The sequence below is a fragment of the Furipterus horrens genome, unplaced genomic scaffold (assembly GCF_987537825.1).
Source record: "Furipterus horrens unplaced genomic scaffold, mFurHor1.1.pri manual_scaffold_4, whole genome shotgun sequence".
In the NCBI taxonomy this organism is placed as follows: domain Eukaryota; kingdom Metazoa; phylum Chordata; class Mammalia; order Chiroptera; family Furipteridae; genus Furipterus; species Furipterus horrens.
The window spans coordinates 162,791,932-162,804,131 of record NW_028327174.1 but is presented as its reverse complement, the minus strand read 5'-3'; the positions used below and the strand labels follow the sequence as shown (position 1 = coordinate 162,804,131).

Below are 12,200 nucleotides of genomic sequence, written 5' to 3'. Positions count from 1 at the left end.
AGGCTTTTGTGGTGCTGAAATTGCTTAGCATCTTTGTTACAGAAATAGGGGAGTCCAAAAATCCCCAGAGTTTGCGGCTGGGGGATGGGCAGAAGGAAGCAGCGTTTAGAATGCCTCCACATGACTGAGGCTGGTGGCTAGTGTCTTTTTTATGCAAAATGGCTTTAATGCATCCAAAGCCTCAGGTAGATGGGAGGAGTCTTGAACCAGGGGACGTATGGAAAAAGCACACAGAGCCTACGTAAGGTTCTGTGAATGGTCAGAACTGTTTGCAACGCCCACTGCGTCAGAGGATGCAGTCAGGGATTTGAACATAAGCGGCAGACATTTTAGCCAGGCAGCTGACTCGGATTTGACTAAAACTGAGGCTGACTGCAGATTTGACTGAGGCTGAGGTTGACTGTACTGATTACAAAAGGACTAACTATAGAGTTTACAAGGAGGCCAAGAATCCACGAGGTTCTGGATTAAAAGCTGGTGGACCCCATAACACAGACGAGGTCTCCCCAATCAGGATTGAATGATTGGCAGCTACTGGTAAAGCTGAACTGTGTTTGGAAAGTAGGGAAAGGGTTTCTCTGACTTTTCTAAAATTAGCCTGGTTTGGTGGGGGGGGGGGGCAAGGATATGTGTTTATGAGTATTTTAAAGAACATAAGACTTAACAACAGAAATCCGCAAATAACTAAATCTATATAACTGTTAAATAAACAATTCTTTTTCTTTTCACTAAACTCTGGTATTGAGAGTTATAATTCTGGCGGTGGGCAATTGGGCCCCTAACTAAAGAGCCCGTGGGTTTGTTTGCAATTGGAGCAGCCCAGGGGTTCTGTAACATCTTGAGTGTGGTGGTGGCTACACAAAAAAGTACCTGATAAAATTGTATGGAATTAGTGCACATACAAGCAAGTAAGTACAAATCATGGTATTTGCTTCCATTTATTTGTATCTTCCTTAATTTCTTTCTTCAGTGTTGCATAATTTTCAGTGTACAGGTCTTGTATCTCTTAAGGGTATTCCTAGGTATTTTATTTTTCTTGTTGCTGTAGTAAATGGTATTTTCTTTTTTGCCTCTGTGTCTGATATTTTATTGTTGGTGTACAGAAATGCCTTAGGTTTCTGTATATTTATTGTGCACCCTGCTATTTTGCCAAATTCACTTACTATATCGAGTAGTGTTTTAGTGGAGTTTATAGGGTTTTCTAGGTATTCTATCCTGTCATCTGCAAACAGTGATAGTTTTACTTCTTCTTTCCCAATTTGGTTGCCTTTTATTTCTTTGTCTTGTCTGATCGCTGTGGCTACGACTTCCAACACTATGTTGAATAGAATTTGGGTGAGTGGACAGCCTTGTCTACTTGCTGATTTCAGGGGGAATGCTTTCAGTTTTTGTCCATTGAGTATGATGTTGGCTTCAGGCTTCTCCTAGATAGCCTTCATTATGTTAAGGTATGCTCCCTTTATTCCCATTTTGCTGAGTGTTTTCATCATAGATGAGTGTTGCACTTTATCAAATGCTTTTTCTGCATCTATGGACATGATCATGTGATTTTTGTCTTTCATTTTGTTTAGGTGACGTGTTATATTTATAGATTTGCGAGTACTAAACCATCCTTGCATCCCTGGGATGAATCCCACTTGATCGTGGTGTATGATCTTTTAGATGTATTGCCGGATCCTGTTTGACAAAATTTTATTGAGGATTTTAGCATCTATGTTCATCAGTGATATTGGCCTGTAGTTTTCTCTCTTTGTTGTGTCTTGACCTGGTTTTGGGATTAGGGTAATACTGGTTTCATAGGACAAGCCTGTTCTGGCAGAATATTGCATTACATGGAAAATGGTAAATACACATACACAACATGTATTGGAATGGCAAAAGAAAGCTATAAAACACTTGTTATAATGATGCTCAAGGAACATAGTGAGGACCTCAACAGCATACAAATGATCCTGTCAGAAATGAAGGATACACTAATTGAAATAATACACAATTTACAGGGAAACCACAGTAGAGTGATGCAGCCTAAAATTAAAACAATGGTATGGAATACAAGGAAGCAAAAAAACAACCAATCAGAACAAGATGAAAAAGAATCCAAAAAAGTGAGGATAGCTTCTGGAACAACTTTAAGAGATCTAATATTCACATCATAGTGGTTTCAGAAGAAGAGAATGAGCAAGAAATTGGAAACTATTTGAAAAAATAATGAGTGGGAAGTTCCCTGATTTGGTGAAGGAAATAGACACGCAAGTCCCAGAAGCACAGAGAGTTGTATGCAAAGTGCCCACTCTAAGACACGTCATAATTAAAATACCAAAGGTTAAAGATAAAGCAAGAATCTTAAAAGTAAAAAGAGAAAGGGAGAAAGGAGTTTAGTTACCCACAGGGGAATTCCCACTAGACTGTCAGCTAATTTCTCTAAAGAAACTTCGCAGGCGAGAAGGTATTGGTAAGAAATATCCGAAGTCATGAAAAGGAGGAATCTACAGCCAAAACTGCTCTACCCAGCAAAGCTATCATTTTGAATTGAAGGGCAGATAAAAAGCCTCGCAGAAAATTTAAAAAAAACGAGGGGTTCATAATCACCAAACAATTATTAGAAGAAATGTTAAAGAAACTTCTTTAAGAAAAAGAAGATCAAAACTATGAGCAATAGAAAGGCAAAAAATACAAATTTGTTAACAATTGAATCTAAAAAACAAACGTAGCAAACAAGGAAAGCAGAGATTGAATTAAGGATCCAGATAACGTTCTGGTGGTTGCCAGATGTGAGGGGGGTTTGAGGGAATGCGTGAAGAGGTAGGGGATTAAGAAATACAAATAAGTAGTGACAGAGTAACCATGGGGCTGTAAATGACCGTGTAGAACATGGAGTAGACAAAGAACTTGTGCATGACCCATGGACATGAACAATGGTTAGGGACTGCCTGAGGAAGTGTGGAGTGTTGGATAGAGAGGATGTAAAGTGGGAAAAAGCAGAACGACTGTAATAGCCTAATTAATAAAATACAATTTAAAAAATATCAAAAATAAAACTTATTTATAATTTATAATAAATTGTAATAATAAATCACACCAAAAGAAAATAAAGAAAAATCAAAGTAAGAAAAAGTTATAAGGGTGGAAGAAAACAAATTCTGGTAGGAGAGGCTGTACAGGTTTAACAAGTGGCTCTAGATGTGGCCCTGAGACATTTCTAAGACACAGCTCTGCTGCTGCTGTTGCTAAAACCAGAGCAGGTACAAGAGAGGGATATTCAGGCAGGGTCCCTGGACTTATCAGGAAGTAAAGTCACGTCTCTTGTCTGAGTAGTCCCTCAGGGTAGGGGACCCAGGCAGCGACCTCACTTCTTGAAGTCATAGACCAAAAGAACTTGGAACCCCGGTAGCGAGACAGCAAAATTCTAAAGCTGCCCCTAACTGACTCACTTTGGCTACAGAGTTGGGACAGACAACATGTCCCTTTGTTGTCTCCCAATTCATTGACGCCAAAACGTCAAAAAGGCAGAAATATGAGTTTGGACCAGCGCAGAAGGCTTTGGCCTGTTTCAAAGAAGAACTCACAGGTAACACAGAAATGCTCAGGGTGGTTTTCTTTGGGCCAGGCCACCACTCAGATCCCACCTGGGCTGATCTATGTCAACTTCGTGTGTGTTTAAGTGTGTGTGTGTGTGTGTGTGTGTGTGTGTGTGTGGTTGTGGAGCAAGTGCGAGAACCAAATGGTTGGAGACAATCAAATTAGAATTTAAAGAGCCTTTATTAGCTGGCTAGCGACTGCCCACCCGTCCACAAGCCGGACTTAGGTGGACAGCCCCGACGTTAGGGATTGGGGGGTTTATAAAACCTTTCGGGTGCATGAACTTGGACAGAAATGCAGCTTGTACAGACAAAAATTTTCCACTATTTTCCAGGTCATTGCTCAAAGGAATAGGTCACTGCTCAAAGGAATAACAGTTAGGTTAAGTTCCTTGTTCTGCTTGGTCAGAGCATGCAACTGAGGGGGTCTGGTTCCCGTGACCCAGGTTCAGCTGATTACCCTACTGGCTGGACATCTAAGAAATACCCTTTAACATTCCCCACTGGTTTTATTTGGGGATTCAAATCCTTGAGTCCTAGGTGTTTAAAGGATGATATTGTGACCTTAGGACCAAAACTCTTCTAGGCCCTTATGGAATGAAGCCCCTGTATAATTCCCCTTCTTAGACTTAAGACCCTTTATTTTATAGAGGACACTGGGCGAAGGTCTCATGCTTTTCTAGCTCCTTCAAGCTGAACATGGTCGTCGTCCTACCTCCCCTTGGGTCTAGGGATTTCTAATAAGAGTGGGGGTGGAGGGGAGGGTGGCCTTCCCACATGGGGAAGGATTTTGCAGAGTCCAGGTCGGTTAGCTGTCCTGGGCAGAGGCATGCTTGGTTTCCAAGGGCTGGCACTGTTGGACAAGCTGGCATCCTTGTCGTGTTCTGGAGGCAACAGATTTGGCAACAGGGTTAAAAGACATAATTCAACCTACAGCTACTATATGACATAAGGCAGAAATTAATTTTCAATGTCCCACATTAGGAAAAGAAATGGCTTTCTGGAGGAAGGTGTGCAGGGCATGTCACACCTGTCCAAAACCCTTTTACCCACCATACTTAGCTTGGGCTGAGGGGAATATTTTAGGATTTCCCCCCTCTTAGGCTTTTGGACCTTTTTGTCCAAGCCATTAGGATAGAAAAGAGAAATCAGTTTCAAAATGAAGCCTATAAACTACCCTATACTTTACCAACCCAACCACTTAGTTCAGCCAAACCGTTGAGTCTTAGGAGGCGGCAATGCAGGTGGGCTTCTTGAGTGAGGCCTATATGTACAAACAATTACTCAGGTAATGAGATTATAGGCTTATGCCCTATGAAAACAGAAAGAACACATATGTTAATTTACACAACACAGTTCACAAACCAGTCTCTAAATTTAAGATGCTGTCTTATTGGGACGACATTTAGTTGTAAGGCACTTGACATTCTTCTTGCCTGTAAATTAAGCATTTCTGATAATGTCACAGACGTGTTTTCACATTTAAATGAAAACAAACTTTATAGACAGCTGTACTAGTTTATAATTTATTACTGAGCGTTGTGATTTTCCTTGAGTCATGATTTTTCTCCTTAAGATTACCCTCCTTGTTAGTAAAGGGACTGCAGTAAGTCCAGTTTTAATTTAGCCTGTTTATTTGCATAAACACAACAAGAGCAATGATTGATTACATATGGTTTTTAAGTTTATTTTGCTGGGCATTTACTTAGGGAACTTTTATGTTGACCTGTAGTTTGCCCATCAGGGCACAGAAGCTGAGCCACACACCTGCTATTTAGCCTTGCCTGTAATCACCTGTTTTTTTCCAAGCCCTTTGGGTTTTTCATTGTGCCTTAAGGTTTCTTCTAGGCATTTTTTAGGAAAGCAACCTTTGTTCCTTCCCTGGAAAGATTGCCATGAACTGCACAACTAACCAAGGTGCCAGGCTTTTTCCTTCTTGGCTTTTCTTAGCTTTAAAAGTGAAGTTTAGTTCCTTAGGGCTTTCTGGTAACAACCTTCTTCAGGCATGACATTCTAGTCAAAGCCTCTGCTGACAAAAACCACCATTAGCAACTGGTCTTCTTAGTTTTATGCAAAGGAACCTTATGTCACTTTTTACTTCTTTAGAATGATAAATACTGGAGAGTTCAGGTAAGGAGAAAAATATAAAAGCGTGAAGGAAAATCCTTGTCTTTTTAAAACCGCATTTTTATTCATTATACTTTCTGTTACTAAAACTATACAATTCTTTTTTTTTTAATGTTTTTTATTGATTATATTGTTACAACAGTTCCAATTTTCTCCCCCTTGTTCCCCTCCACCCAGCACCCCCCTCCCCCAGCAATCCCCCCCAAGTCCATACCCCTGGTTCGTAAAAATTAACTATCCCCCCCCTCTCAAATATTAGGACCCTTTGTAATCTTGTAAAGGACAATGGGCGAAGGTCTCAAGCTCCTCTAGCTGCTTCAAGCTGGACATGGTCATCGTCCTACCTACCCTTGGGTCCAGAAAACCCTAATAAGAGTGGGGGTGTGGAGGGGAGGGTGGCCTTCCCACATGGGGAAGGATCGTGCAGACTCCAGGTCAGTTGGCTGCCTCCGGTCAACGGCGTGCTTGGTTCAACAGGCTGGTGTCCTTGTTGTGTTCTGAGGGCAACAGATTTGGCGAAAAGGGTTAAAAGACATCATTCAATCCATAACTACTAGATGACAAAAGGCAGGGATTAATTTTTCAATGTTCCATATGAGGGGAAAAAAAAAGTTTCTTTGTAAGAAGGTGTGCTAGGCACATCTCGCCTGTCCAAAACCCTTTTGCCCATTATACTTAGTTTGGGCTGAGGTAAATAGTTTAGGTTTTTCCCCCTCTCAGACCTCTGGGCCTTTTCTGTCCAAGCCATTAGGATAGAAAAGAGAAACCCGTTTTAAAGTGAAGCCCACAGACCACCCCATTCTTCCCCAACCCAGCCATTTAGTTCAGCCAAACCGTTGAGTCTCAGGAGGCAGCGCTGCAGAGAGGATTAAGTGAGGCTTATGCGTACAGATAATCAATCAGGTAATGCGATCATAGGCTTATGTCCTTTGAAAACAAAAAACACGTGTTAATTTATGTAACATAACCCGCAAACAAGTCTCTAAATCTGGAGAAGAAACTTTTAAGACGGTTAGTTGCCCTGTTTTATACTCTACTACTGATCATTGTGATTTTCCTTGAATAATAATTTTTCTCCCTAAGGTTACCCTCCTTGTCTTTAAAGGGACTACATTAAGTCCATTTTTAATTTATCCTGTTCGTTTGCATAAACATAACAAGAGCAGCAAATGATCACTTATGATCTTTAGTTCTGCTTTGCTGGAACTTACCCAAGGAATATTTGGGGTGACCTTCAGTCTGTTCTTCAGGGCACAGAAGCTGTGCCACATATCTGGCATTCATCCTTGCCTGTACACACCTGTTTTTTCCAAGTCTTTCTGGTCTTTCCTTGTGCCTTAAGGTCCCTTCTAGCCATCTTTCAGGAAAACAACCTTTGTTCCTTCCCTGGAAAGATTGCTGTGGACCGCACAACCAACCATGGTACCAGGCCTTTTATCTCACGGGCTTTTATTACCTTTGAAAGTCATTCCCAGTTCCTCAGGGCTTTCTGGTAACAATCTGAGCCCAAGTATGTTTCCTTTAGGCTTGACATTCCAGTCAAAGACTTGGTCAAAAAAAAAAAAAAAAAAAAAAGAACCTCTGTTGACAACTGGTCTTATTAGTTCTATGCAAAGGAACTTATGTCATTATTTACTTGTTTAGAATGCCAAACTCTGGAGGGATCAAATAGGGAGAAAAATATACAACGTGAAGGAAAATCTTTGTCCTAATATTCACTGAAATGGCATTTCCATTCTTCATATTTTCATTTTTCCCCCACTAAAAAATTTTGGTTTGTTTTTCCGTTACAGTTGTCTCACTTTTTTAGCCCTCTTGTTTCCCTGCACCCTGTCCCTCCCCTCCCCCACATTTAGTCCCCACTCAGTTGCACCTGTCTGTGGGTCATTCATATATATATATATATTTTTTAACTTGACCCATCCCCTTACACCTTTCTTTTCCTCCCCCCCGCCCCCCTTGTTACTGTTAGTCTACTTCTTGTTTACATACCTCTGGTTCAATTTTGCTCATTTGTTTGTGTTGTTCATTAGTTTCCTGTAATAGGTGACAGCATAAGGTATTTTTCTTTTGTTGCCTGGCTTATTTCACTAAGCATAATTTTCTCTAGTTCCATCCATGTTGTTGCAAATGGTAGAAGTTCCTTCTTTCTTTCTGCTACATAGAATTCCATTGTGTAAATGTACCACAGTTTTTTGATCCACTCATCTACAGATGGGCACTTAGGTTGTTTCCAGCACTTGGCTATTGTAAATAGTGCTGCTATGAACATTGGAGTGAATAGGTTCTTTTGAATTGGTGTTTCGGGATTTTTTGGATATAATCCTAGCAATGGAATTGCTGGTTCAAAAGGCAGTTCCATTTTTAGTTTTTTAAGGAAATTCCAAACTGTTTTCCACAGTGGCTGCACCAATCTGCATTCCCACCAGCAATGCACCAGGGTTCCCGTTTCTCCGCATCCTCTCCAGCACAAGTTGTTTGTTGATTTGTTGATGATGGCCATTTTGACTGGTGTGAGGTGGTATCTCATTGTGGTTTTAATTTGCATCTCTCTGATGGCTAGTGATGTTGAGCATACTTTCATATGTCTATGGGCCCTCTGTATGTCTTCTTTGGAGAAGTGTTTGTTCAGGTCCTTTGCCCATTTTTTAATTGGGTTGTCTGTCTTCTCGGTGTTGAGTCGTATGAGTTCTTTATATATTTTGGAGATCAATCCCTTGTCTGAGATGTCATTGGCGAATATATTTTCCCATATGGTTGGTTTCCTTTGCATCTTGCTGATGTTTTCTTTAGCTGAGCAGAAACTTTTTAGTTTGATGTAGTCCCATTTGTTTATTCTTTCCTTTATTTCCCTTGCCTTAGGAGATATATCAGTGAAAATGTTGCTACGTGGGATATCTGAAATTTTCCTGCCTATTTTTTCCTCTAGGACTTTTATGGTGTCACGGCTTACATTTAAGTCTTTGATCCATTTTGAGTTTATTCTGGTGTATGGTGTGAGCTGGTGGTCTAGTTTCATTTTTTTGCATGTCCCTGTCCAGTTCTCCCAACACCATTTGTTGAAGAGGCTCTTTTCATTCCATTTGATGTTCTTTCCCCCTTTGTCAAATATTAGTTGACCATATGAACCTGGGCTTATTTCTGGGCTCTCTATTCTGTTCCATTGATCTATATGTCTGTTTTTATGCCAGTACCAGACTGTTTTGATTACCGTGGCCTTGTAGTATAGTTTGATATCGGGTATTGTGATTCCTCCTACTGTGTTCTGCCTCAAAATTGTTGTGGCTATTCGGGCTCTTTTTTGGTTCCATATAAATTTTTGAAGTATTTGTTCTAGGTCTGTGAGATATGTTGCTGGTATTTTAATAGGGATTGCATTGAATCTATAAATTGCTTTGGGTAGTATGGACATTTTAATGATGTTGATTCTTCCCATCCATGAGCATGGTATACGCTTCCATTTATTTGTATCTTCTTTAATTTCTTTCTTCAGTGTTATGTAGTTTTCTGTGTACAGGTCTTTTACCTCTTTGGTTAAGTTTATTCCTAGGTATTTTATTTTTCTTGTTGCTATGGTAAATGGGATTTTTCTTTCAGTTTCTATCTCTGAGTTTTTATTGTTGGTGTATAAAAATGCCTTCGATTTCTTAATATTGACTTTGTATCCTGCTATTTTGCCGAATTCACTTATTAGATTGAGTAGTTTTTTTGTGGAGTCTAAAGGATTTTCTATGTACACTATCATGTCATCTGCAAATAATGAGTTTTACTTCCTCTTTTCCAATTTGGATGCCTTTTATTTCTCTTTCTTGTCTGAATGCAGTGGCTAGAACTTCCAAGACTATGTTGAATAGGAGTGGAGAGAGCGGACATCCTTGTCTTGTTCCTGATTTCAGGGGGAATGCTCTCAGTTTTTGCCCATTGAGTATGATGTTGGTTTCAGGTTTCTCATATATGGCCTTTATTATGTTGAGGTATGCTCCCTCTATTCCCATTTTGCTGAGAGTTTTTATCATAAATGGGTGTTGTACTTTATCAAATGCTTTTTCCGCATCTATTGATATGATCATGTGGTTTTTGTCTTTCATTTTGTTTATGTGGTGTATCACGTTTATTGATTTGCGAATATTAAACCATCCTTGCATCCCTGGGATGAATCCTACTTGATCGTGGTGTATGATCTTTCTAATGTGTTGCTGGATCCGGTTTGCCAATATTTTGTTGAGGATTTTAGCATCTATGTTCATCAGCGATATTGGTCTGTAGTTTTCTTTCTTTGTTGTGTCTTGACCTGGTTTTGGAATTAGGGTTATACTGGCTTCATAGAACGAGTTTGGGAGTCTTCCCTCTTCTTGTATCTTTTGGAATAGTCTGAGGAGGATAGGAGTTAGTTCTTTCCTAAATGTTTTGTAGAATTCACTTGTGAAGCCATCTGGTCCTGGGCTTTTGTGTGCTGGGAGTTTTTTGATTACTGCTTCAATTTCGCTAGCTGTTATTGGTCTATTCAGACTTTCTGCTTCTTCTTGATTCAGTTTGGGCAGACTATAGTTTTCCAGGAATCTGTCCATTTCCTCTAGGTTGTCAAATTTCTTGCCATACAGTTGTTCGTAATAATTTCTTATAATTCTTTGTATTTCTGTGGTATCAGTTGTGATTTCTCCTCTTTCATTTCTGATTTTATTTATTTGGGTTCTCTCTCTTTTTTTCTTGATGAGCCTGGCTAAAGGCTTGTCAATTTTGTTTATCTTTTCAAAGAACCAGCTCCTACTCTTGTTGATCTTTTGAATTGTTACTTTAGACTCTATGTCATTTAATTCTGCTCTGATCTTGATGATTTCTGACTGTCACCTGGAATGTGATACCTACATTAAGAGAACCCCATCAGATGACCTAAAGTCTTAGGAGTCTTTGCCCAACGGTGAGGAATTGAGGGAGACTGGGATAGGTTGTGGGAGTAGTACTGGCCAGCTTATGTGGAGGGTTCGGTGCAGTTCCAGACACACAGGGAGCATCTGCAGAAGCTGGCCCAGAGCAAAGCCTGGCCTCAGGCCACCTGTGTGCTGGACTGTCTGACGGAGGGTGTCAGGGTATTGTCCCAGGCTTTGCCTACTGGAAGTCTCAGGTTATAATCCTTCTTTGAAGGATTTATGGAAATGCAGGCATGTGGGTGACATTTTGTTTGTTTGCACTTTATCAGAAGGCCAGGAAGCTGAGCCAGACCCCAATTTCGAAACCTGTAGTGCATCCAGGAGACCTCAATGCAGGGACAGTCTAATAGGCTGATCCACTACTGGAAGCCTCTATCACCCGGCCTTGGTAGCATCCCAGACATGAGCAAGGCCCCCTCTACATTCTGAAAGAATCCTTTTTCAAACTTTCCCTGGTTCCTGGGTAATGGTACAGGGCCATTTGTAGAGGTCATTATCATTTAACTGGCTCTTTTACTCCCATTATTAAATTTAAATACTTAATAAAAGGTTTGTTGTTGCAGAGGGGAGAAAGGAAAGCCCAAGGAGCCGCTGCCGCGCAGGAGCCCAGGAAACCGCGCCGTCCGCCGGGCCTTCCCACTGCCGGCTCCGCGACTTCGGAGGCGTCCCCTCAGCCTGTCACTGTGGTGGGTCCGCCGGACCTTCCCGCCACCGGCCCCGCAGTGCAAGAGCCGAGGAGACCGCGCCGTCTGCCGGACTTTCCCGCCGCCGACCCGGCCGCGCAGGAGCCGAGAACACCGCTCCGTCCGCCGGACCTTCCCGCCACCGGCCCCGCCGCGCAGGAGCCGAGGAAACGGCGCCGTCCGCCAGACCTTCCCGCCGCCGGCCCCGCTGCGCAGGAGCCAAAGAGACCGCGCAGTACCCGGGGCCTTCCCACCGCCGGCTCCGCGACTTCGGACGCGTCCCCGCAACCTGTCACCGTGGTGGGTCCGCCGGACATTCCCGCCACCGGCCCCGCCGCGCAGGAGCTGAGGAGACCGCTCCGTCAGCCGGACCTTCCCGCCGCCGGCCCCGCCACGCAGGAGCCGAGGAGACCGCGCCATCCGCTGTGCCGTCCGCCGGGCCTTCCCACCGCCGGCTCCGCGACTTCGGACGCGTCCCCTCAGCCTGTCACCGTGGTGGGTCCGCCGGACCTTCCCGCCACCGGCCCCGCCGCGCAAGAGCCGAGGAGGCCGCGCCGTCCGCCGGACTTTCCCGCCGCGGACCCGGCCGCGCAGGAGCCGAGAACACCGCTCCGTCCGCCGGACCTTCCCGCCACCGGCCCCGCCGCGCAGCAGCCGAGGAGACGGCGCCGTCCGCCGGACCTTCCCGCCGCCGGCCCCGCCTCGCAGGAGCCGAAGAGACCACGCCATTCGCCGGGCCTTCCCACTGCCGGCTCCGCGACTTCGGACGCGTCCCCGCAGCCTGTCACTGTTGTGGGTCCGCCGGACCTTCCCGCCACCGGCCCCGCCGCGCAGGAGCCGAGGAGACCGCGCCGTCCACCGGACCTTCCCGCCGCCGGCTCCGC

General features: G+C 43.3%; 1 protein-coding gene across 1 annotated transcript in view; it reads right to left on the bottom strand.

The window, feature by feature from the left end:
• Window positions 1-12,045, bottom strand: part of LOC150013200 (intermembrane lipid transfer protein VPS13A-like) — a 42,686-nt gene extending 30,641 nt beyond the window's left edge. Inside the window, exon 1 of the mRNA XM_090275227.1 lies at window positions 11,838-12,045. Within this exon, the coding sequence (XP_090131353.1) occupies window positions 11,838-12,045 (208 nt within the window). The remainder of the gene's footprint in view (window positions 1-11,837) is intronic.
• Between the last annotated feature and the right edge of the window lie 155 nt (window positions 12,046-12,200).